Raw genomic sequence first — 26,368 nt, 5'->3', positions numbered from 1 at the left:
AGTATCTTAGCAGACCATTTATCCATACTCTCAGAAAGTTTGTCAGCGAATACTGCAAACTCCGTCCCTGTCACCTGGACAGTGGTAGCAGGTGGTTCCACTTGGGCCACCAGTGGCAGAGGCTCCGGCTGAGTAAGTGCCACAGGGGCCGAGCATTGCACACAGTGAGGGTAGGTGGATCCTGCCGGTAGTATAGCCGCACATGAGGTACAGGTTGCAAAGTAAGCCTGTGCTTTGGCACCCTTGCTTTTTGCGGACGATATGCTGTTGTCTCCTCTGAGTACAATCCGGGAGGGTATATAGCCAAAAATCAACAGTGCGACCGTACAGAGTAAATGTATAGCATATAAGCATATATATATATATATATATATATATATATATATATACACACTTCGGCACCCAGGGGGGCCAGCACCTAGAAACAGGTGCGGCTTACCGACCGCCCAAAGCGGTTGTGTGACCACCAGATTCCCTGCCTGGGCCTCCCAGAGCCGTGTTGTCTCTCCTCTCCAGCTTCAGAAGTGCTGACAGGAATGGCTGCCGGCGTTCTGTGAGGAGGAGGGGGCCGTGAGCGTGCCCTAGAAAGTGCGGGAATCTGGTGCCCCACGGTGCTCAGTGAGGGGGGAGGAGGATACAAAGTATGCTCCAGCCCTCAGCGCTGACGTCCAGTGCAGCGTCCCGCCCTTCCCCTGACTGGCAGGCCCGGGGGCGGGAATATGCGGTACTAGGCCGCAAAAGCCGGGGACTAAAGTTATAAGCGCGGCCGGCAAATAAGCGCGGTCAGCGCGGTAGTCCCGGCGCACTAACACACCCAGCAGTGCTGCAGCGTGTATGACACAAGCGCTCCATGCGCCGTCCCCAAGGGGACACAGAGTACCTCACAGTAGCAGGGCCTTGTCCCTGACGATACCCGGCTCCTGTCCAGCAGATTCCCCAGGGGCTGCGGAGGGAGCACGGTCCCAGTGCCTGGAGACCGATTAGGATCCCACTTCACCCAGAGCCCTTAAGGGATGGGGAAGGAAAACAGCATGTGGCTCCTGCCTATGTACCCGCAATGGGTACCTCAACCTTAACAGCACCGCCGACCAGAGTGGGGTGAGAAGGGAGCATGCTGGGGGCCCTGTTATGGGCCCTCTTTTCTTCCATCCGATATAGTCAGCAGCTGCTGCTGACTAAATTGTGGAGCTATGCGTGCATGTGTGCCTCCTTCGCACAAAGCATAAAAAACTGAGGAGCCCGTGATGCACGGGGGGGTGTATAGGCAGAAGGGGAGGGGCTTTACACTTTTAAGTGTAATACTTTGTGTGGCCTCCGGAGGCAGAAGCTATACACCCAATTGTCTGGGTCTCCCAATGGAGCGACAAAACTTTCCTGGATTCGAACATTCCTTTCCCAAGAAGCTGCAAACACACTAGTGCATGCCCTCATCATCTCCCACCTGGACTACTGCAACCCCCTGCTCTGTGGCCTTGCATCCCTACAAATCTATTCTAAACTATGCTGCCTGACAGATCCACCTGTCCCCCGCTACTCCCTGACCTCTCCTCTCTGCCAATCCATTCACTGGCTTCCCATTATCCAACAACTCCAGTGCAAAACCCTAACCAGGCCATACAAAGCCATCCACAACCTGTCTCCTCCCTACATGTGTAACCTAGTCTCCCGGTACTTACCTGCACGTAACCTTCGATCCTCACAAGACCTCCTTCTCTACTCCCCTCTCATCTCCTCTTCCCACCATCGCATCCAATATTTCTCCCGTGCCTCCCCCATACTCTGTAACTCTGCTACAACATAGACTCTCACCTACCTTGAAAAGCTTCAAAAGGAACCTGAAGATCCACCTCTTCCGACAAGTCTACAACCTGCAATAACCCTCAGTCTGATATAAGGCCGCACAACCATATCCACCCTCATCTACTGTATCCTCACCTATCCCCTGTAGACTGAGCCCGTGCGAGCAGGGACCTCTATCCTCCTGTACCTCTGTTTGTGCCTTGTATGGTTTATGATTCTTGAAAGACTCTTGGCTGCTACAGAAAGCGTTTACAAGCTGTGATACTTGCCAAAAGTGGTGATACTAGGTACTAACCGTGCAGGGTGCCCAAACATTTGCATCAGCCCATTTTCCTTTTTTTGTAAATTTTAAAATGTAAAATATTAAAACAATTTTTTTTACCAAAAATACAAAAGAAAAATGTGTCATTATAACTTTATGCCTTTTCCATATAATTTCATCTTCAACTTGCTTAACAGTCACAATAACAGTAGTTTTGACTAGTGGTGCCCAAAATTTTGCATGGCACTCTGTATACCACAATTGGGGACATACTTTTCAGAATGGAGGACATATGTAGCAGAAAAAGAGACATATATACAAGAATGTGGCCCAGGCAGGGGCACATGTATACAAGGATAGGACCCATGATGGGGGACATATATATTAGCATGGGGACATGTATACCAGGATAGTACGCAGTGCCTTGCAAAATATAATATATATATATATATATATATATATGACACACATACAAACACATATATATACTCACTAGAGTCTGAGCCCGATATAGGCGTGGAGGCCTCTGCCAGCGCTGCTAGTGTGGCCAGGACAGAGTTAGGGTTGGTAATTTCTATGGTGCCTCCATTGCTATTGACTGAGGGGAAAAAAACAAAACAAAAGCGTGAATGCATGAGGGCTGCAGACCAAATAAGAGCCGCCACCTGCAGTTGAACACAAGACAGCACCGATTACGCTATACCTGTAGATGTGGTCAGGCTCGATGTAGACACCAGGCTGGACAAATCTCTGGGAGTCAGGATTATCTGCGGGGAGGAGACTGTGATGGCGTTTGTCCTGGCCGGCTGGATGTGGAAGTGTCCCTGCCCTTGCATAGTTTCCTGTGGTGGAAGAGGGGAGATCATGTAATACACTTCGTCACTAAGGGGTTAAACACGTTTACTGGCACCAGTGGAGAGCCGTACGCCTCACCTGTAAGGTAATCAGCAGCTCGGGGTAATTTCGATCGAGGGCGATATCGAAGGGCGTTTTTCCGAATTTGCTCTGGAGGTTGACATCGGCCCCGTTGTTTATGAGCAGCTCCACCACGTCCTGGTGATTGTGCTCAGTCGCCCAGTGCAGCGCCGTCATCTCCAGCATATCCTTGGCGTTGATGTTTGCACCGTTCTAAAAAAAAAAAAAAAAAAAAAAAATAGTAGAAGACAACAGAATTAATCATTTGATAACCATTCAGGATGAGGTGGTGCGGACCTGACTCCACACCTTGATCAGCAGATCCACGATTAGAGTGTGGCCCTCGGCAGCCGCCATGTGCAGGGGAGTCCGGTCCACCTTGGTCCTGGCATCTCGGCTGATTCCCGCCTGCAGGAGAACCTTCACCGTGGAGAAGTGTCCACACTGAGCAGCAAGATGGAGAGGAGACGTCCCGAGCTGGAAGACAAATTACGTCACCGGTTGAGCACACAGGACGTTGTGACCAAAGACGGGTGTGCAGGATTGGATCGCCGATGGGTTGCCATCACAGGCAGGGACCTACGGAAAGTCCATCTTGGACCTCTCCTGTGGAAGGGCTACATATGAGAACAATAATATCTACATATAGGGGGTTATCGAGCACAAGCGACTAAAATGTCTTATGTGGCCCAAAAAAGCTACCAAACACACCACAAAATAAAAAAAAAAAAAAAATCAGCGCTATAAAAAGGAAAAAAAATAAAATTACAGTTCACAAAAAAAAGGTGGAAAATAAGTGCATATCACATTACCAAGAAAGTGATTGAGATTAAATAAAAATTTGTTTTTTCTTGCATTAAAAAAAATAAATAAAAACATCTATTTTAGGCAGCAAAAAAACTGCAAACACACCATGTGTGAACATACCCTTAAAATAGTGTATGTTTGACTTGGTGTATAACGGCTACAGGGAAAAAATGAACCTATATCTTCCCTGCAGCCGCTTCTCGTCTTTATTTACTCACCCTCCCAGGGTCCAGCACAGTCTCAGCCGCTGGTCCTGGTGCCGTTACTGTTTGCAGCGCTAATGTCATGCCACCGCTGCCGCCAATCAGCGAGCTTAGGACCTCCAATGATTGGCTGCAGCGATTTCAATGTACAGAAAAAAAAATGGGAAGGGGCTGTCAGGACTTCTAGCCCCCCCCCATTGATACCCGGCTGGAGGACGTACCCAGTCTGTAGTGAACGGCGCCCCGTTCTGCATCAGCTGTCGGACCTCGTCATCTTCTCCCCCGCGAGCCGCCTCCAGTAGCCGCTTTCCCAGGTCCAGCGCCATCTGCAAGAGAAAGACACAATCTTCAGGAACTGCCAGACGAGCGATTGTCTGAGGGAAGACAAGATGAGAGACAGGGTCCGGAGGCCTAATATGAGATGAGGTGGATTATAATCCTCGAGATATGATATTTGGCGCACGTTTCCGACGGCAACCAACATGGCCGCCTCAGAGCCCTCCCGCACGGCAACAGAGCCATCTGACTGAAAATGAGAGGACATAAGCACTCAAAGACCAGCAGACACCCCCCACATACGTGTAATATTTGTTACATCCCTCCCCAAGGAAGATGGACGACAATTTAAGCCGTAAACACATTTCTGCAGATTGGTGCAATTCTATTGTATCAATTTGCTTATGTCTGAAGAGAAAATTATCAAAAGGTGAGAAAATAATATATGTGAGGTTATCAATCATGGTCCCTATAGATTCCCACCCCCTTAATCGTGCACACACAGCGACCACATGGAGATCGATGGACTATATCGCCCGATTTCGAGGAGCACTCACCGTCGCGGCCGGTCCGCGCTTACAGCCAGCTTGTCAAGGCTATTTCCGCCTCCGTCCGCCCTCTTCGGTGATAATCCGTGACGTTATTGATAATATTTCATCTATTTCAAAAGTTTGGGTGCCAACAAAATGGCGGCGACACCAGCGGAGGAGCACGGGGAGGAAGTGAGGTGCACCGCGTCACGTTACCGCGGATGAATCCGCCGGCAACACTAATCAGTGACGCCCCTAAGTCCCAAACTGCGGCTGCGCAGAGGGCGGGAAATCACTTACCTCAGCAGTCGGTCATGTTTTTTTTTTTACAGCCGAAATGGTCAAAATATAAGGAACAACACTGTAAAAATAATTAGAACAAGAAAATATGAGGCATTTTATTATATTAAGTGATGCATGCCTCAAGATATATAATGATTGAGCAGCTGTACCAGATGTGGACGCTTCTCTGAGGAGAAAATCGGCTCAAAATGATATTATGAAGCAAATTAGGTCGAAAGTCAGTCAGGGACAGAAATATGGTGCCACAACATGGTGTGAATATTACTTCTTACAGCCCAAACGGTCAAAATATGAGGAAAAACACATTTGCACAAGACAATATGAGGCATTTCAATGCATGCCTCAAAAAAGAAAATGAGTGAGCAGTTGTACCAGAGGTGGACACTTCTATGAGGAGCAAATTGGCCCAAAATTATAATATGAAGTAAATTAGGTCGAAAGCCAGTCAGTGGCAGAAAAATCGTGCGAAAGTATGATGCGGATAATACTCTGTGGCGTTATTTTTGCCCACCAACGCTATGGCGGAGTCTAAATAGTCACAACGCAGCAGATTTCTGCATAAATTTATAGATTTCAGCACCAAAATGAGCCGTCTCCTTCAATAGAAATATACCGGTGTAATTTCTGGTATGTTTTTATGTGTACTCTTTTCACTTGGCAAGCACCATGGAATAAATGGCGCTATGATAATAAATAATATATCAATGATTTCCTCTCAGTCTATAAAAATCCTTTAATTTGGTTTCTTCAAGACTACATACAGTAAAAAAAAAAAAAAAAATGCCAAATAAGTAGCGTTTTCATTATACTGACACACAAGTGAATAGAAAGTGATCAAAAAGTCACAAGCCCTGAGACAGCTCTGTTCGTAAAAAATTAGTCACAGCTCTCAGAACTCGGCAACAAAAAAATATATTTCTTTAGGAAAAAAGCTATTTAACACCTTCACAACCAAGGATGTACCGCTATGTCCTTGACCATGTCTGTCACGTTACCGCAGACGCGCGCGGTGAGCCCACTGTACCCCCCACATGTCTGTTGATCTGATCAGTGTGAGGCTAATAGGCACCGGTGAATCGGTGATCACATGCGCTCCGACAGGGATTGTGCCTTTCCCCGCCTCCATCGGCGGCCCTGTGACGTACTCATGGAGCGCCAATGTGTTGTCATGACAGCGCGGGGATAGATGATGACAACTGTCGCTGTCATAACATACTTCCTGAGAATGCCAGCAGAGCGCCGCCACTCACAGGAACACAGCATTTCTGCTGTACAGGGGGATGCTAATGATGATGCTAAAGCACCGCTCTGATCAGGAGAAGCAATCGCACACTGCAGTCATAAAGTTCCCTAGGGGGATTAGTAAAATCATTACAAAAAAAAAAAGTTAAAAGAAAAAAAAAAAATCAAATTTTAAAAAATAAAAAACCTAAACATTCAAATCACCCCCATTTAAAATAATAATAAAAAATACACATATTTGATATCGCCACGTTCAAAAATACACAATCTATCAAAATATAAAATAAATTAATCTGATTGGTACACGGCGTAGTGAGAAAAAAAATTCCAAACACCAAAATTGCGTGTTTTTTTGTTGCCGCAAGATTGCATTAAAATGCAATAACAGGCGAGCATATCATAGCATCTACACAAAAGTAGTATAATTGAAAATGTTAGATCAAGACATATAAAATAAGTCGTCACTGAGCCCCAGATCCCGAAAAATGAGAACTCTTTGAGTCTTGGAAAATGGCGACAAAAGCGCAATTTTTTTTTTACAAACATCTGATTTTTTTTTACCACTTAGATAAAAGTAAAACTATACATGTTTAGTATCTATGAACTCATACCAACCTGAGGAATCATTATGGCAGGTCAGTTTTACCCTATAGTGAACATGGTAATTTTTTAAAAAAAGCAAAACGTGAAATTGCACTTCTTTTGCAATTTCACCGCACTTGGAATTTATTTCTCATTTTCAAGTACAATGCGAGGCAGAATGAATGGTGTTATTCAAAAGTACAACTTGCCTCGCAAAAAAACAAGCCCTCATATGGCTACATTGATGGAAAAATAACAAAGTTATAGCTCTAGGAAGAAAGGGAGGAAAAAACGGAAAATTGCCAAAGGGTGAATGGGTTAAGTGTAAAAGTATCAAAACAAATTTTTTTAAAAAATCTGTTACTGCTGTAATCGTACTTACGCGAAAATTAAAGCCATCCTATCCTAGCATAAAATAATAAAAACAATTCATGAACTGCTGTTTATTTGTTTATTTTGCATCCCAAGATTCGGAATATGGCTCAGTGAACATTTATCCTGTGCTCTCTGCTGAGTGTTTACCTCGGAGTTTCCATATACAGTAAATCCCCTTAGAATACACGATTCAGACAAAATCCAGACAGAACCACTCACTATAATGAGACAGATAGATTTACTTAGGACACTGTCTGCTCCATGTTCTGACGGTATACCATTATTTTAGGTGTCTTTTTAGCACACAAACGTCAAGTTGTCCCACAAAAAAAAGTCCCCACTCAGGTCTATCATTTGAATTGGACATACTGGTAAAACAAAGACTTTGAAAAAGCAAGATGGCTCCCACTCCCTCGAATAAAATGCAGTGAAATCTGCTTGTCCAAATTCAAATGCCCCACTTCCCTTCTGAGCCTCACAGTGCCTGACCTGCAGTAAGCGGCGAAATATAGCGAGGAGAACAATTTGGGCACAGTGTATGGGCACTAAGATGACATATTTGCAGTTCTCCAGAAAAAAAAAAACATTAATTGAATGTTCCAGAGTAAAAACACCTGTGGGGCCAAAATAGTCACTGCAGCCATTGATGAATACATTAGGAGGTCTAATTTCTACAATGGGGTCATTTTTGAGGAGGAGGGGGTCAACTCTCCGCTTACTTTACACGCCCGCCCCCATGGCCATAACAGTTTGCTCAGGCCATGGATCCCACTGACTTCAATACTCCGCCCCTGTCCAAACTTTACTGTGAAATGTCTCACCTATGGGAGCAGCAAGGTCAAATCCTGACTCATCTACAGGTAATGTCTACCTGAATGCCCCGCACCAACCGTATCCAGGCCTCATCTGTGTGCTCCAACACGATTCGATGGCAACGCAAAGCAATGCCAAGGGTTCAGTTTCTACAGTTTTGGCCAAAGTGGCATTTCTAATGTCCCACCTTGGTGGGAAGGCTATTGCCTGAGTCAGCCCTTTATGAGAGAGGGGAGACCAAGTCACCTCAGACATCCAGGTCTTCCTGGGGCCCTTCTGCAAGATCTTCGATGAAATGGGTCGTGTCGTCTCTTCAGCAGCATACTCTCTTCTTTGGCTGTGTCAGGGTATTCAGACAGTGGGTAAATATGGAGTTCATTTCCGCACCCTTTACTCTGAGCTAGAATGGAATAATGAGGCGCAGGTATCCGCCTTTGGGGAATGTACCGCCCCGGGGCTCGGCCGGCTGCCGAGCCGCTCGGGTCCGTACCCGTCGGAGGGTGGCTCGAGCTCCTCCCGGACCCGGGGGTCACGTTGCTCTGAAAGGGAGTTGGCACTACAGGTAGGGATTTCGGTGGGGAAGGTTCCCAGCCAAGGCCGTGGAGTTTAAAGGTATAAGTTCGTGACGCCACCCACAGGTCGTGGTGAATGTGGACACCACCGCTGCTGTTAACTAGGCTCCCGGGGACGGTGTTATGCAGCCTGGTGTTGACCCTTCCGTGGGCAGGGGGTGATGATCCCGGGGACCGGTGGTTGTAAGATGCGGGCAAGATGGTGTGGTGCGGTGCGCGGCCCGAGGGCACTGTTGTACTCACTATAACAGATACACCGGAGTCTCTGGTAAACCAAAAAGGATGGTGGTCGGTGCCTGCAGCCGGCTGCGCTTTGCCCCTTTCTCAGGTTGGTGGTTGCCGCCTTTCTCCTGCACCTTTTTGTAGAACTTGACTGCCTATGCTTCAGTAACAGTAGTCCGCTCCCCGGCTTGATGTGTGTCGGGGAACCCGTTTGCCCGCAGGCGCTGGCCCGTGGGATCTTTCTGTGTGTGCGGTGGCTTTCTATCCCCTCGGTGGGCTGTTGCCATCTTTCGGGTCTTGTCACAGGAAAGGACCTAAGGTCCAGACCTCAATCAGTGAATTCGACGTGGTCCTGTGGCTTCTGGACCTCGTTCTGGGTCTGAGTACCCCTCCTGGTGCTCCGGTTTCCAGTTGTCTCCCCGGTTCGGATCCGGCGGGCCACTACCCTATCCCGGTCCCTTACGGTTCCACCAGCCGTCTTCCCGGCTCCTGCAGGCGGCAACCACTGTCTGCCTCCTTGCCAGAGGCGACTGGGCTCCAACCCAGACACCTGGTGTTAGACTGTGGCAGACCTGGGCACAGGTCTGCACTTGAACTCCACTCCACTTCACTGTACTGACTGAACTAACTGTTTCTCCTGCCTCAGGGCCTGTGAACTCCTCGGTGGGCATGGCCAACTGCCTGGCTCCGCCCCCTGGTGTGTACATCAAACCCTGAGGAAGGTGACAAGGGTTTTGTAGGTTGGCTGCTGTCACCTTATTAGGGACTGGTGTTTGTGCAGGGGATCTACCTGTGACTACCTGGCTAGTCCAGGGCGTCACAGGAACATCTGTCTCGGAGGATCAAGGATGATCATGATATCCCCAGTATTCCAAATCTAATTTACTTAGAAACCTGGGTCGATCTCAGGTTCCAGGAACGGTTCAGAGAAAAGGAAACGAATGCTGACTCCGGTGTCCCTGCACTGTCCTGTACCCCTCCCTTGGCGGGGACGCTGGCACACTTATCCTCCTGGCCGTCAGCGGTGTCTGCTCCGCCCCTTGCCCATTCCGCAGACTCCTGGGGCCTACTCACGCTGCACAGGTCTCCTGGGAACACTCTTAGGGCTTGTGCATGCACCTTTTCTTGATGTGCCAGCATGTCGTAACCCGAAAGTGTCTCTCAGCTTATGGTTGAGAGGCACCAAGTAGTTAAGGCACGTTTTGGGGTTTGTTTGGAGACTGAAAAACTAATTTTTTTTTTTTTTATATTTATGTCATAGGTTAAGCCATTTTTAATTTTCATAAATCAGACATTCGTAGAAGCAATCTGCGTTATAAATGAGCATTTTAAGTCTTTTTGATGATGATGTCCAATGTACGATGGATCTGTCTCTTTTCCTTCAGCAGCTGCTGAATTTATAGTGCCAGTCGACCAAGCAGACTTCACTATAGACATATGGGAGTTGTCAAGCCAAAATCTCGAAAAAATGACTTTTACAATTTTCTTTAACTAGCCATAGTAAAATACCACAGAAAAACTGAGCTACTGGTGCATGCCCCCTGCTACCAACCAAGACAGACTATAGTTACGTCTGACTGTCAATGCTCTCGTACGAGCAGGGCGTGGCAGCGAGATTACAGATGCCACTCCACCTATTGGATTTGAGAACGTTTTGGCATCTCTAGAAGACCCACGTGTGGTTTTATTTCTGTTTGAACTTGTATAGTAGGATTTTCTGCTTTCAAGTCAGGATTTAGCTTTTGTTTATATTTCTTAGGTCACGGAAAGGCATGACATATTTTATCTGCTGGCACAGGAATGTATGACATACTCAAGATCAGTAAAATTTTAGAAATATTTAGGTCTAATTTTTTTTTTTAAATCACCTATTAATGTAAATCCTTTGAGTCATCGTCTCATCAGTTGTTTTGTCGCACTGAGAACAAGTTGCAGTTGCAGGCAAGTTGTACATATGTTATGTGTCCCCAGCAGCAGCCAAAAATATTTGTGTGACTTAGCAGAAATTAAAAAACACACCCAAACTGTAGATATGTTGCTTGTGGCAATTGCAATTTGATTCCTCTGTCCCACAATGTAACCATTTTTTTTGCGTCATTCGCATAGCTGTTGAGATTTTTTTGGGCAATGAGTTGATGTAGTGTTTCATGTGACATCGTAATCTTCATTTTGTTACATAGTTACATAGTTACTAAGGTTGAAAAAAGACCTAGGTCCATCTAGTTCAACCTTCCTCCACCAGTTCTACATTTGGTCACAAAGTCATTTATAACCAACAATGTTGTGTGTACTGAGGAAATCATCCAGCCCTTTTTTGAAAGCTGTTATAGTATCTGCCATTACTACCTCTTGTGGTCGGCATTCCACAGTCTGACTGCTCTAACTGTAAAGAACTCTTTCCTATTTAGCTGGCGGAATCACTTTTCTTCCACTCGCAGTGAATGCCCCCTGGTCCTTAGTATTGTCTTTATAAGAAATAAGTCATGTGCCAGTCCTTTATATTGACCACACATGTATTTATACATATAAATGAGATCTCCTCTGAGACGTCTTTTTTCTAAGCTAAACATATCTAACTTTTTCAACCTGTCATCATATGGGAGGTCTTCCATTCCTTGTCTATATATATAATTGCCTTATTCTATCTGTCTGTCTGTCTGTCTGTCTGTCTTGCTCCAAAATTGTGTCCTTACGGTGACACAAAGCTGATTGGCCGCTGGGCTCGCCATGGCGCCGCCCCCCGCACGGATTGGCCGCGCGCCCAGGCTGCGCCCCCACACGGATTGGCCGGCCGCTCGCCCAGGCTCCGCCCCCCCCAACAGATTGGCCTCTCGCCCCGGCACCCTGCAGGCATTGGCAACTCGGCCACGCCCTGCCCCCCTCACGCAATGCACGCTAGCTCTGGCCCCGCCCCCCCACGCATTCCCCGAACCGACACGGTCACGGAGCCACGACTACCAGGTGAGTACTGTACCCCTGGGAGCCCACATCAGCGTACGCCGCCAACCCAGCCGACACATACCCTCGCATTGCTGGGGCTGGCCGGCGTATGCTGGTGTGGGCTCCCGTGCGAGCGGGGGACGAGATACGCTGGTAACCATGGTAGCAGTTACCAGCGCATCAAGGTCCTGCAGCGGCGGAACATACACACACGCACACACATAACAGCACACACACACACACACACACACACATCAGATCACACTCACTCTCACACACACATCACATCGCATCCACATACTCACAACATCCTGGGATATCGCTTGCTTCTCGGCGGCGATACTGTGCTGTGAGCTTCCAGGACCTGCCGGAGGATCACATGGCCGGAAGCATGTGGTATCTCCGGATGTTGTGAGTATAAGCGCGTATGTGCAATATCGTCAATGTGTGTGTGTGTGTGAGTGTATGCGATCGGGTGTGTGTGAGTGTATGCGATCGGGTGTGTGTGAGTGTATGCGATCGGGTGTGTGTGTGTGTGTGTCAGTGTATGCGATCGGATCTGTGAGTGTCGGCAGAGGAGCACGGCGTGCTGGAGGAGGCTGGCAGGAGAGAGGCTGATCCTGGGGAAGGCTGGGATGGGGAGGCTGAGAGAAGAGAGGCTGATGCTGGGGGAGGCTGAGGCTGGGGTAGGCTGGGAGGAGAGAGGCTGATGCTGGGGACCGAAAAGGCTGATGCTGGGAGGAGAGAGGCTGATGCTGGGGGAGGCTGAGGCTGGGGTAGGCTGGGAGGAGAGAGGCTGATGCTGGGAGGAGAGAGGCTGATGCTAGGGACAGAAAAGGCTGATGCTGGGAGGAGAGAGGCTGATGCTGGGGACAGAAAAGGCTGATGCTGGGAGGAGAGAGGCTGATGCTGGGAGGAGAGAGGCTGATGCTGGGGGAGGCTGAGGCTGGGGTAGGCTGGGAGGAGAGAGGCTGATGCTGGGAGGAGAGAGGCTGATGCTGGGAGGAGAGAGGCTGATGCTAAGGACAGAAAAGGCTGATGCTGGGAGGAGAGAGGCTGATGCTGGGGACAGAAAAGGCTGATGCTGGGAGGAGAGAGGCTGATTCTGGGATGAGAGAGGCTGATGCTGGGGACAGAGAGGCTGATGCTGGGGACAGAGAAGCTGATGCTGGGGACAGAGAAGCTGATGCTGGGGACAGAGAAGCTGATGCTGGGAGGAGAGAGGCTGATGCTGCGGGCAGAGAGGCTGATGCTGCGGGTAGAGAGGCTGATGCTGGTGCAGCATGGGGGATGGAGCACGTTTGGGAGTGCGCAGCATGGCGGATGGAGCACGTTTGGGAGTGCGCAGCATGGTGGATGGAGCACGTTTGGGAGTGCGCAGCATGGCGGATGGAGCACGTTTGGGAGTGCGCAGCATGGTGGATGGAGCACGTTTGGGAGTGCGCAGCATGGCGGATGGAGCACGTTTGGGAGTGCGCAGCATGGCGGATGGAGCACGTTTGGGAGTGCGCAGCATGGCGGATGGACCACGTTTGGGAGTGCGCAGCATGGCGGATGGACCACGTTTGGGAGTGCGCAGCATGGCGGATGGAGCACGTTTGGGAGTGCGCAGCATGGCGGATGGAGCACGTTTGGGAGTGCGCAGCATGGGAGATGGAGCACGATGGGGGGTGCGCAGCATAGGGGATGGAGCACGATGGGGAGTGCGCTGCATGGGGGATGGAGCACGATGGGGAGTGCGGAGTATGGCAGATGGAGCACGTTTGGGAGTGCGCAGCATGGCGGATGGAGCACGTTTGGGAGTGCGCAGCATGGGGGATGGAGCACGTTTGGGAGTGCGCAGCATGGCGGATGGAGCACGTTTGGGAGTGCACAGCATGGGAGATGGAGCACGATGGGGGGTGCGCAGCATAGGGGATGGAGCACGATGGGGAGTGCGCTGCATGGGGGATGGAGCACGATGGGGAGTGCGCTGCATGGGGGATGGAGCACGATGGGAAGTGCACACCTCCCCCCAACACACACACACGCGCGCGCACTTCACAAGACACCACACACACACACTGGGAACCACAAACAACTGCCCTACACAGACACCCACACACACAGACAACGCTGCACACACACAACACCCAACACACAAACACCGCGGCACACACAAATATACGCACATACCGCACAACACACACATTGCACAAAACATACCTCCCCCCAAAACACACCACACACACACAAACTGCGCAACACACACACACAACGCTACAGACACACAGCGCTCCACAAACAACGCAACACACATACAACACCGCTCTCACCCCCCGTCACACCCAGACAACACCCAGAACATGTACAGCGCCCTACACAAACACTTGGTAACTACACACAACAACATACATATATACATTATATATATATATATATATATATATATATATATATATATATATATATATATATATATATATAACAAAAATCATACATGAACTACACAATACGTAAATTCTAGAATACCCGATGCGTAGAATCGGGCCACCTTCTAGTAGTAGTCTAGTTGCCTGCCTTTGAACTGACTCTAACTTCTGAATGTCCTTTTTAAAATGTGGAGCCCAAAACTGAATCCCATATTCCAGATGTGGCCTTACAAGTGATTTATAGAGGGGTAACGTGTTACATGTGTCACAGTGTAGCCCCAAGTTAGGGCTTCACAGAATTTGGTTAGCATAAAATTAAGTCACATAGGAGTCAAACGACCAAAAATGTGCACCATTTGTTTGTGACAAATCACAATTATATGTGACTAAAGCTTTCACACATCTGAAATTTACTGGTAATTTAATTTTATGCTGCAGTAACTTCTTTCTCCAGCAGGTGGACCGTCAACAACTGATGTACGGTTGTGTATGTAAGGACTCATGTAGAAGATTCCAGAATATACGCAATACTATAGTATTAATATTTTTCAAAAAACATTTTTCCTTTTAATTTATTTTTACCGGTAGGTATGTTTGTGTATGGTGGCATCTTTCATTTGACGTGACATCCTTGAAGAGCACTTGGGGAGACGATGTTCCCCACACAGACTACGAACACATAGAGAAGAAAAATACTATTCAAAAAAGTTCAAGTCGCAACTGAAATATTTTATTTGGCGCAGTGCAAATTTCAACATTTTGTCACGTGTGTAACACTGAATAGCCCCACGGTCTTTTGCTTGGTGAAATGTATTGTGGACCTGGCTACAACATAAAGTGAATTCTGGTGGCTTATAACATTCAGATTCCTTCATAAAGAAGATTTAAAAAAAAAAAAAAAATACTGAACTCTGCAGCTACCCTGTTCCTGTGACCCCATGATAACAATTCTTGTTTCATGTGTTATAAAAAAAAAATACCAAAACAATCCAAATCACCATCAACATGTCCATAGGAAACATTAATATTGATTTCCACATCCCTGTAAAAATCTGATTACTTGACAGAATGACTATTAGAAGATATCAATATATGCCACTTCCACCCCCTGCATTTTATTTGCACCCAATTTTTAGGATTGAGCACAAATTCTGAGATTTTTTTTATATTTTTCAATGTTAAGATTGAGCTACTACCATTGTTCTAAATTCCATCATTGCTGGAAAAATTGTCTACAAAGATGATTGTCGATTACACAGTTGGAGGAAAAATCATTCCAAATGTTTTTTCATTTTCTGCCTATTATGGACAAACCATTCAATGGCTCATTATTAAATTAACATTATAATTTAAACCTTCTTCCAAAAATTAACACTGGAGCTCGACCATAATAGCTTGGGCCTGAACAGTCCATGAAAAATGTAGCTTTTTTTTTTGTTAACACCTTCTTCCAAAAATTATCACTGGAAATCAACCTTAACATCTTGGGTATGAACAGCCAAGGAAAAAACGTTAGCCTCTGTAAAAATAACATTCTCACACCCATTATTGGTGGTCACATTCTACAAACCCAATAAAAGTTCCTGGATTTTTTTTTTTTTGAAAAACAAGGCAATACGAAACCATTTCAGGTGTAGCTAACATAAGGACTAAACAAGATTAGAATCAAATCTGCCATGTCTGAACTTCTCAGAGTTGACATTACATCAGGGACAGCAGTTTTGTCTGGATGGGTCCAGATGATTTGAGAAGAACCACCCCTTTACCAAGGAATTGGTCTTAGCTTCGTTTCTGTAATGTGGCATCCCATCTGTGAGAAAGAAATCACTCAAATATTTCAAAACAGTAAAAGCCTGAAATGTAAAAAAAATAAATACCAACAAATGAAAAAAAAAACACATTCAATGAAAAACCGCCAGGGTTGTGATATAAATAAATAATTAATAAATAGTTCAAGCTTTGCGAGTGATCGGTGGTTGAAGACAGGTAGATTACAGCAAGGCCTTGGGGGGTTTTAAGATCTTTTTTCTTTTAAATCAAGTCAAAGTCCAAGGTGTCGATGCTGGCGATGGGTTCTCGCCAGAAGTTGAAGGCAGTGTACTCAAGCAGAGCATCTTCCTCTACGGACCCTGCTTTGGAAGTCTTGGTCGTTGCTTCTAAACCAAGGCACTCCAGTTCAGAGAGATCCAATTCTGGGATAGGAAGTTTCCAGAACAGGAAGGAATCATATTGGCTGCTTAGTGTGTCCAGCATTATTACCTACAAATGACAAACAATAAAATTCATCACTTAAAAATTGAAGGTTAATATATATTTTTGCCCTGCAAAATGAAGAAGACAATAACACTTAAAAAAACAAAAACAAAAGAGAGTGCAACATAACATAGAAAATGAAGAAGATTACATAATATGTAAAAAATGAAGGAAGTAACATATCAAATATAATTTCACGGTCAAAATGAAGAAGACATAATAGAAAGCAAAGAAGAAAATATGTTAATAACTAATGAGAATACATGACAGAAAATAAAGAATACGGTACATATGATTACGTAGAAAATGAATATTTAATATCACATCAAAAATAAAGAAGATATCCCATAGTATATGAAGACAACATAATATCACATAGAAAATGAAGGAGAATATCTAATATGACAAAAAACGAAGGAGAAGATATCACGTAGAAAATGAAGAAGACTTAATATGGTGAGAGTGAAGTAGAAGACATAATATGTGGAAAAATGAAAGTGGCCATATAATATAGATTTTGGATGGCCAAAAAGGATGCTTGTGCCCATTTTCGACTAAACATCAACATCTTTTTGTGACACTACTAAGCCTGACGGATGGCCACCAATGTTAGATTTCTCTTGAAAAGTTGACCTGCTGTCTTGGACTTTTTCAATGGGAGCTTTCATGGTGAACTACAAATCTATATCCTATTAGTAGGAACTGAGAAAGGATCACAGTTCATGGCAGTGAACAATCTGTGATTTACTGTTTTAACTTCTAGGCACACGACAAGCTTCACAGACAAACCATAAAGGCAAGTTGTTAAGAACATGTCTGTCTTAAGCTGGGTTTACACACTGCAACATCTCAAACGACATCGCTGTAACGTCACCGGTTTTGTGATGCAATAGCGATGTTGTTTGCGATGTTGCAGTGTGTGAAACCTATCAGCGACCTGGCCCCTGCTGTGAAGTTGCTGGAAGTTGCTGATCACTACAAGTCGTTCAGGACCATTCCTAGGTCCTTTGTTTCCCGCTGTGCAGCATGAAGTTTCAGTGTGTGAATCCTTTTCAGCGACTTTGTTAGCAACTTCCCTTTCAAAAGGCTGCTTATCAACGTCCCCAACAACCAGCTAGGTCGCTCTGCAGGTCCGGATCGCTGGTAAGTTGTTGGCCAGGTTTGCCGGGTTGAACGCTCACCAGAGACTTAGCAGAGACTTATGGAGATCGCTATTGCGTCACCAAACCGGTGACGTTACAGCGATGTCCTTTGCGATGTTGCAGCGTGTAAACCCAGCTTTAAGTCCCTTGTGTAAGAGAAGAGATGTGGAAGCAATAGCTTATGGGAATCAAGTTTGGACTTGGGAATCAGACCTGAGAAAGGTCGCTTTTCTCCACACCACATCGGGCAAACCATTATTAGGTAGAGATGTACCTGAGTTTTTTAACTTGAGGTCCTTTCCTCTAGTCTCCAAAATACAGCCGCCGCCCTGCACACAGCTTCCTCCATTATGCATTCAGCATGACTGAAATAGCACCGCACATACCGCAGTGTGCCCGCCACACCCATGACAGTAGCAAACCATCACCCTGCTATTAATAAAGACGACTAATTTTACAGCCCCTTCCAGATCACATCTAATATTGGACACACGTTCCAGCATGGTGAATGCATCCACCTCAGTATCCGGTAACAAACATAATAATCAGGATTTATTAGATACTGCAACACCAATCATTAATTTACATTCTGCCCACACACTATATCAAGGATATAATGAATTCTCTGGTGTTTGCACTTGTAATCCCCTTCACAAAGACAATTTCCTTCTCGGGTTTTAATCCTATCCCTCCTAACAATAAAAAAAAATAGAATTCTAGATAAAGCAGGTGCCTTCTAAATTGTTAAATTATTTACAGCAAAATCACCAGAATGTACTGATACTGATACTAAGCCACAATGGATAATTGTCCATGGATAATAACTGGTAGATAATATAAAAACTTCAGCAGGAGATGGATTGATACACAAAAACATGAGATATATATCAGAAAGATAAAAAATGTGTGTAATATTAGATAGCAGTAGCCTCAGTAGTGATCTGGCTGCCTATTCATTAAACTCAGCTATTTCTTCCATTTGGAAGAGTTGCCAGATAAATAAATTATAATGAGATATGTAGATAAATTGATGATACAGTGCAAGGGATGAGGATGATGGCTGTGCTGGTACTTACGGTACAAATAGTGGAGATGGTGATGCTGCAGATAAATGGCTGGTGGCAAGCAGGGCTCCTCCTGGATACAGGGAGGTTGCTGGAGAATCTTGTGTGTGGCTTTGTGTGCGCGAGACAGCAACTCCTCCTACCTCACACCTCAATCCTCTCACAGCAGAGGATTATGGGCGAATGATTCAGCCAAAGTCTGCTGGATGCTCATTACCTTAAATGACAACTCCCGACAGGGACTGGATCATCCAGGGTGTTCCCAGGAAGGAGCCAGACAAGAAGGGACATCATCCCCCTCCTGAGGACACATACTAAATAACACTGCGGAGAGAGGTGCTATAAATGGCCATCAACCATTCCAATAATTACCATCATCTGTTCCTCAAAGAGTTAAAATATAATGTTGTACAAGTTCTTATCATAAATAACTTACACCACACATATCATAAAGTAAAAATGATTTTAGAAAATGTCATCAATGCTGCTGCAGTTTTTCACCATGGATTTCACTCTTTGCAGTATAAAGAAAATATTGTGTCACTGCAACACTGCTCTGGATGGAAAACTTACTTTTCCACAAGTATTAGTGATTTATTATCCTGTACTTGAACTGTCAATGTGTAATTATCCTGCTCTCCAAGTGTCAGTGTCAATAGCCTGTTCCCCAAGTGTCAATCTCATCATCCCGCACCAGAAACACCATCAGTATATAAATGCATTATCAGAAACCCCATCAGTACAAAAATGCATCACCAGAACACCATTAGTATAGAAATATATCATCAGAACCAACATCAGTACAGGAATATATCACCAGAACCACCATCAGTACATAAATACTTCACCAGAACCACCATTAGTATATAAATACTATATCATAAGAGCCTACATCATGTGACGCAGTGAAGGGTATGGTGCTAAATGGTAGATATGTTTCTCCCAGCAAGTGCATCTCACACTGGTAAGCAGCAGGGAAGGAGATCAAGCTATGGCCTGGACCTTCTCTGCTATTCAGGATTTTTTTTTGGCAACTTCTGTGTTGCACAGCTGAGAGAGCTGGGACAGCCTAAAAAGTCAGCCCTAACTCCTCAGTCTGTGTGTGGTGTTTGGGCTGGGAAAGCTGAAGTGTATTTTGTGGGAACATAATACCTGAATGAGCTGACACATCTGGGCCCTACTCTATGCTGTTTTGACGAGCTGGACTTTTGCTTTGTATTCCCATCTGATGTCACAGTGTGTTGGTTTTCCTTTTGCAACCAGTGTGAATAAAACACTGAGGTTGGACTGAAAATGTGTGTGCCTCTTTACAGATTAGAAATTATGAACCAGAGATAATCTCCCACAATCATTACAGGAATATATCATCAAAACCATTATCAGTACAGAAATACAGCACCAAAACCACCATTAGTAAAAAAATATAAATAATTAAGACCACGATTAGGTAAAAAAATATATCACCAAAACCACTATCAGTAAAGTTATACATACATATAATTGCCCCTGACTGTCCTCCTGGCACAAAATATAACCCCCACTATCACTCTTATGGTATGTGGCCTCCATACTGATCTCTCCTATAAATTATTGCCTCCACACCATCCACCCTTATAAACTATAACCACCACACTGTTCAGCCTTTTAGCTATAATCGCCACACTATCTGCCCTTAATAGTGATAACTGCCACACTATCTTCAGTGTCCCCCCATATTGACCCCTTTCTATACTAGACCCCTTCTTCACACTATCCCCTCACACAGTGTCCCCCTCTGCATACTTTTCCACATACTGTGCCCTCACACTGTCCCCCCCCAGTGCCCCCTTTCTATACTGTGCCCTCTCACACTATGCATTTGTGGACTGAATTGCATAGTCCCTGTTTCTGAGTCATCATTGTCAGCACTTCTTGTCTTGCCATAACGGTGAATAATGATAAAATTGTGGCTTCCTGCAGACTTTCAGACAGGTGCAGATAGTAAATGGTGGCTGACCCTGATGCTAAAAACAAAATCAACACAACTGAGAATAGGACGCAGACGCAACATTGGATTCTGAAAGTTTATACAAGTTGCATTTATACAATTCTGTGTGGCAGAGTGTAGTTTTCTGGGATGAACCTAAAACCCCTGCTGAGCCTGATCCTCCTGATAAAATAATAAATTGTATATCTACAGTGAGACCTGACCGGCTACGCGGGGATATTTTTATTTAGCAAAAGAGAGGAAATGGACCCAGCACCAATTCCAAGTCGATAAAATAAAAAAAATGGACGCGTTTCGTACCTTACATATTAAGAACAAAGTCCTTAGGCCCATTTCACACAAACGGCATTTCGCCGGATGCGGATCCGGCACGCATGTGTACCGCCCCGCGGGTTCGGCTGCGACCACCGAGCCACTCGGATCCGTGCTCGCACTGCGGGTGGTGGCTCGAACCTCTCACGGACCTGGGGGTCACGTCGCTCTGCAAGGGAGTTGGCGCTACACGCGGGGATTTGGGTGTTTGGTTTGGGGCGATAGTTCGTGACGCCACCCATGGGTTGTGGTGATTATGGACACCATCGCTGCGGTGAAGGTGTGGGGGCCCCCGGGAGCGGTGTAGTAGCGAAGCTAGGTGTTGACCCCTCCGTGGGTAGGGGATGTTGGTCCCGGGGTCCGGCGGGCCGGGGTGTAGTGTTGCGGTGCGGCGCGGTGACGGATGGCACTGGTGTACTCACTCTGACACAAGACACTGGAGTCACTGGTAAACCAACGGAGTGATGAACGGGGCCCGCAGCCGGCTGCAGCTTTTCCCAGATTAGGTTGGTAATGTCCGCTTTTCTCCTGCACCTCTGTGTGTAAATCTTGACTCCTGTGCCTAGGCACCGGTAGTCCGCTCCCCGACGTGTATCTGTCGTAGAAGCCCATTTACCCGCAGACACTGGCCCTTTGGATTTCTGGCCCTTGGCGGTGGCACTTATCAGGAATGGTTGGGCTGTTGCCTTCAATCGGGACTTAGGTGGGAATGAACCCCTGAGGTCCAGACCGTAATCAGTTAATTTGACTATGGTGGTGGCTTCTAGCCTAGTTCGGGGTCTGAGTACCCTGCCTGGTGCTCCGGTATCCAGTTGGCTACCCAGTTCGGTTCCGGCGGGCCACTACCCTGTCCCGGTCCCTTACGGTTCCACCGGTCATCTTCCCGGTCTCCTGCAGGCGGCCACTACCGTCTGCCTCCTTGCCAATGGTGACTGGGCTCCAACCCAGCCACCGGAGTAGTCTTTGGCAGGCCTGAGCACAGGTCTGCTTCTGGACAGAACCACCCTCCTTCACTGTCAAAACGTTTGGAATGGTGTTCCAAACGTTATTCCTTATTTGTTAGTAGTTTTTCGTTTGTGAACCCTCCCCAACCACACCTATTGCCAATCCATATCATACGTATATATAGCCTGGGTCTCAGCTTCCCATACACGGTAAGTTTTTTAACTGCATGAGAGGACACACACAAGGTAGGGACCCCAACGTAGAGAAATACTTTGGCGTAGTGTTGGGGCTCTATTGCATTGATCAATTCAGTAGCTAAATTTCTCTTGATTCATATGTTCATGGCAGTAATGCAGATTCCATTTTTCACATTTTCACTCTTGCATATAGCTATTGGATTTTTCAAGTCAGTATTCACACAGCAGTTTCTGCTATTTCATGTATTCCCCTTACATAGTCACTGGTGTGCATACCTTATCTCCCCATAGTGATGTTTTTTTAGGTTTTTGCACCCAGTTTGGACTTAGAATGGTGTTCCAAACGTTATTCCTTATTTGTCAAAACCACTCTCTCAACTCACTTGAACTTGACTACTAGGTTCCCGCCTCCAGGCCTGTGAACTCCTCGGTGGGTGGAGCCAACCGCCTGGCTCCACCCCCTGGTGTGGACATCAAACCTGGAGGGTGATGACAAGGCTTTTAAGTTTGACTGATGTTACCTAACTGGGAAGGGGGGGTGTAGTGTTGTTGTGTCTACCTGGGACGATCTGGATAGTCCAGGGCGTCACACATGCAGTACAGTACATTCATTTACAGTGGAAGCGTGACACCATGCGGACAAATGCGGTTGTGCATGAAGCACACAAATGCTTGGTGTTGCGCTTCCATTGTAAATGAATGTACTGTACTGCATGTGTGTCGCCCAGGGATAAGGGGTACTCAGATCCGGGCCACGGGGTCCCTTCTGTGGGTATCATGGTGGCGTGACCCGGTCTGTGATCCCAGGCTACACAGTAAGAAGGGGATTAGGTAAGGGAGATTGTCCGTGACGCCACCCGTGGTGTGCGGTGAAGAAACGGAGCACCGCCGCTGCCGGTTAATGGATCCCGGGGATGGTGGTGGGCAGCAAGGTGGTGATTTCCCTCCATGGGTAGGGTGTTGGTGTCCCGGGACCCCGGTGAGGTGGTGCAGGGAGGAGATGGAGACCGTCTGAGAGCTGTGCGCCCGGTTGGACCGGGGGATGTTGTTACTCACAGTTCGCTTTGCAAGAAAATTCACACAGAGTCAGGAATTAACCAGAAATTGCCGGTGTCTGCAGCCTTCGGTGCGGAGGGTGTTTGGGGTCCCACACACAGTACAGCAAGATCCTGGTCTTGTTTTGCAGCCAGACGCTTCTTTCTCCTTCCTCAGTCGGTAACGGGGAGCCCACTCCCCCTGCAGTGATCTGGGTCACCCCTGGATGCCTGCGGGCCACTACCCTGCCCCGGCCACCTCGGGCCCCTTCCTCACACTTCCCTTCCTTATAGCAGCCAGGAGCTATCTCTCCTGGTCTGCTCTCTTCACACTCCAAACTCACTCTGCTCCATCCCCTCCCCTCCTGCTCTGTTTAGCTCTTACACTGGGGGGGGGGGTGTCTGTCCTGCTGCACTGGTGTGGGATTAGGTTACCAAGGAGGAGAATGCCCTGCACTTTGCTGGATGTCTGCATGCTCTGTGACACCCTGGTTTTGCCAGGGAGTCACACATGCGTACCAGATCTGGCGAAATGCCGGATGTGTGAAACGGGCCTTAATCATGATTAAGGACTCTGTTCTTAATATGTAAGGTCCGAAGCGCGTCAAGTTTTTCATGCTTACTGTCTTGCGTTATGGAGCCTTTCTATTTTTTAAAATAAATTATTAAATAAATTTTTTTTTATTTTATCGACTTGGAATTAGTGCTGGGTCCATCCCCTCTCTCTTTTGCTGGTTCTATTCTGGACTGGCCTGCCCAGCGGACCGCGTGCGCCCTTTTTTAATCCCCTGGAGTACACTGGATAAGGTGAGCTGAAACATCTTTTTTCTATATTTTTATTTAGCCTTGAGAATTTTTCCAACTATGCTGAGACAAAACAAGGCCCCAGAAAAGCAAATAATGCCTTGTTTTCCTTCATGTCCAGAAATAGCCCAGCAGAGAACAATGCTTTCCCTTCCTATGGAACTACCTAAAGCCTTGGATAACAAATACCCGATTCCCAGAATTCACCCCGTCTGCTCTAGTGAATGGAGGCAATGTGTGTAGTTCCTGTTCTAAGGAGGCAAATGTACATTATCAGGGGTCGATCAAGACAAAATATGCACGCTATTTCAAAGAAGTCAGTTTCCAATATGCAAGAATGTGAATGCACATGAGAGGAACATGTGTCTGTGTAAAGGCACTGTTGTATTTCATTATACTTATTGACTAACATGATTACGAAAAGCTGAAATACAGATACTGACATATTCTCCTGCTTTCGAAAGTAAGTCTCATTTACACTGGCAGATTCTCCCCCCTCCCCCCCCCAAAAAAAAAGTTTTGATATTCAAGTCAATTGTCGCTTGTTTACAGTGGATCAGTCACCAGGTCAAAAGTGACCAGTTTTTACTTATACTTTACTGATCCATAATACTTTTTTTTTTTAACACAAAGTTCCAGAGATATATGCCTTGTTATTTAGTGTGGGGTTTTTTTAGTCTTTTCCAATAGAGTGTGCTTCACAGGATCCTCTGGGGGCGTCTTTAGACTGATCTGCATTATTACCCTGTGAGCCACAACCCCATGGTTCATGTCAACATAGCACTTTGTCATGATTTTAAAAATGTGGAAAAAAAAAATGTGATTTTTGTATTTTATGTGAAAAATACATAAAAAGCCTACCTTTTTTTGCATTTAATTCTTATGGCATTTTTGTAGCATTTTTTCAAGTGTTTAGACACTGATATTTTTTGCTGTTTTGTTTTTGTTTAACACTAGAACTACTGGACTTGTGACACCTATATAGAAATACATGGTGTAAAGTAGTCAAAATGACTACCTCAGTAGTTCTAGTGTTAAGTCATGAGATTCATTGATCGTGTGATTTCAATATTTCTCATAGAACCATATGTGTTGCAATGTAAAAAAATACAAGAAAAACACATTAACACATACTTTTGTAACCAATTGAGATAAAAACAAGTGATGGTGGGACTTCATCTCTCTGCAGGACGTGAGGGCGGGTCTTTAGTGCACTAAAGAAAGTGATCAGATGAAGGAGAAACTGGAAAGATAAAGGAGATAAAAACAGATGAATATTGGGAGTTGTGCTGCTCACCTTGGGTAGTTGTGAGAGACAAATACTATAAAAGCATGAAAGACAGCTGCTGTAACACAACTGGGAAAGATGATTCAGAATGGAAGATGAACGTGAGAAAACCACCCTGCCGTGGAAGAAACACCGATCCTAAGATTTTTTTATTTGCCAATGCGTTCCCGAAACTGATTCTCCTTCATCAGGACTAACAATGACATAAGGGACTTAAGATAGACATGTTCTTAACAACTTGTCGTTTATGGTTTCTCTGACGTTTGTCGTCTTTGGCCATAAGTTAAAACAGCAAATCATTGATCACTGCCGCGAACTGCGATCCTTTCTCAGTTCCTACTAATAAGATGTAGTTCTGTAGTTCACCATGAAAGATCCCACTGAATAAATCCAAGACAGGATTAACTTTTTCAGAGAAATCTGCCATTCATGGTCATCCGTCAGGCTTAGTAGTGTCACAAAAAGATGTTGATGTGTGGTTGAAAATGGGTTAAAGCATCTTTTTTGGCCATCCAAAATCTATAGTATATGGCCACTTTCATTTTTCCACATATTATGTCTTCTACTTCACTCTCAACATATTAAGTCTTCATTTTCTACGTAATATATTTTCCTTTGTTTTTGACAAATTAAGTGTTCTCCTTAATTTTCGAAGTGATATTTTGTCATCTTCATTTTCTACATGATATATTCTCAATTTTCTACGTGATTTTTGTCCTGATTAAAGGAAACTCAGTCTCATAAATGTGTTGACAAAAAAAAAAAACACCATTTCTGCTATCTCTGGATCGGTGTTTCTTCCATGGCAAGGCGGGTGGCTCCTGTTCATCCTCCATTCCTTAAGTAAGTGAGCAATCTCTTTAGCACTCTACAGGAAATGATGGTGAATCTTTAGCACTCTATAGGAAGTGAGGAAGGGTCTTTGTCTCTATTCAGGAAGAGTTTTTAGCGCTCTACAGAAAGTGAGGGTGGGTCTTTAGAGGTCAACAGGAAGTAATAGTAATGGCAGGTCTTTGTCGCTCTGTAGGAAGTGAGGGAGAGTCTTTAGCGCTCTACAGATATGGGTGACTCTTAAGTGCTCTACAGGTG

The 26,368-nt window shown here is 45.7% G+C and overlaps 2 protein-coding genes across 4 annotated transcripts in view; both read right to left on the bottom strand.

Moving 5' to 3' along the window:
• Positions 1-4,999, bottom strand: part of GABPB2 (GA binding protein transcription factor subunit beta 2) — a 42,504-nt gene extending 37,505 nt beyond the window's left edge. Inside the window, exons 1-6 of one of the 2 annotated variants that reach the window (XM_075329515.1) lie at positions 4,821-4,999; positions 4,209-4,313; positions 3,275-3,454; positions 2,996-3,190; positions 2,766-2,904; positions 2,556-2,660 (exon numbers count right to left, since the gene is read on the bottom strand). In XM_075329515.1, coding sequence (XP_075185630.1) covers positions 2,556-2,660; positions 2,766-2,904; positions 2,996-3,190; positions 3,275-3,454; positions 4,209-4,313 — 724 coding nt within the window. In that variant the 5' untranslated portion in view covers positions 4,821-4,999. The remainder of the gene's footprint in view (positions 1-2,555; positions 2,661-2,765; positions 2,905-2,995; positions 3,191-3,274; positions 3,455-4,208; positions 4,314-4,820) is intronic. The other variant, XM_075329516.1, reaches the window with a different exon arrangement.
• A 9,962-nt stretch (positions 5,000-14,961) lies between these two features.
• Positions 14,962-18,888, bottom strand: MLLT11 (MLLT11 transcription factor 7 cofactor). Of its 2 annotated transcripts, none has more exons than XM_075329895.1 (2): positions 18,725-18,888; positions 14,962-16,512 (listed from the first exon to the last, which is right to left on the bottom strand). In XM_075329895.1, the coding sequence occupies exon 2, from the start codon at positions 16,504-16,506 to the stop codon at positions 16,285-16,287; it is 222 nt and encodes a 73-aa protein (XP_075186010.1). In that variant the 5' UTR covers positions 16,507-16,512; positions 18,725-18,888; the 3' UTR covers positions 14,962-16,284. The 2 variants fall into 2 exon arrangements, with proteins under 2 accessions (XP_075186010.1, XP_075186011.1); XM_075329896.1 differs by lacking the exon at positions 18,725-18,888 and adding an exon at positions 17,923-17,993.
• Between the last annotated feature and the right edge of the window lie 7,480 nt (positions 18,889-26,368).

The sequence above is a fragment of the Anomaloglossus baeobatrachus genome, chromosome 12, assembly GCF_048569485.1.
Source record: "Anomaloglossus baeobatrachus isolate aAnoBae1 chromosome 12, aAnoBae1.hap1, whole genome shotgun sequence".
Classification (NCBI taxonomy): Eukaryota; Metazoa; Chordata; class Amphibia; order Anura; family Aromobatidae; genus Anomaloglossus; species Anomaloglossus baeobatrachus.
The sequence above is the reverse complement of the archived record's forward strand: the minus strand, read 5'-3'. Positions and strand labels throughout refer to the sequence as shown.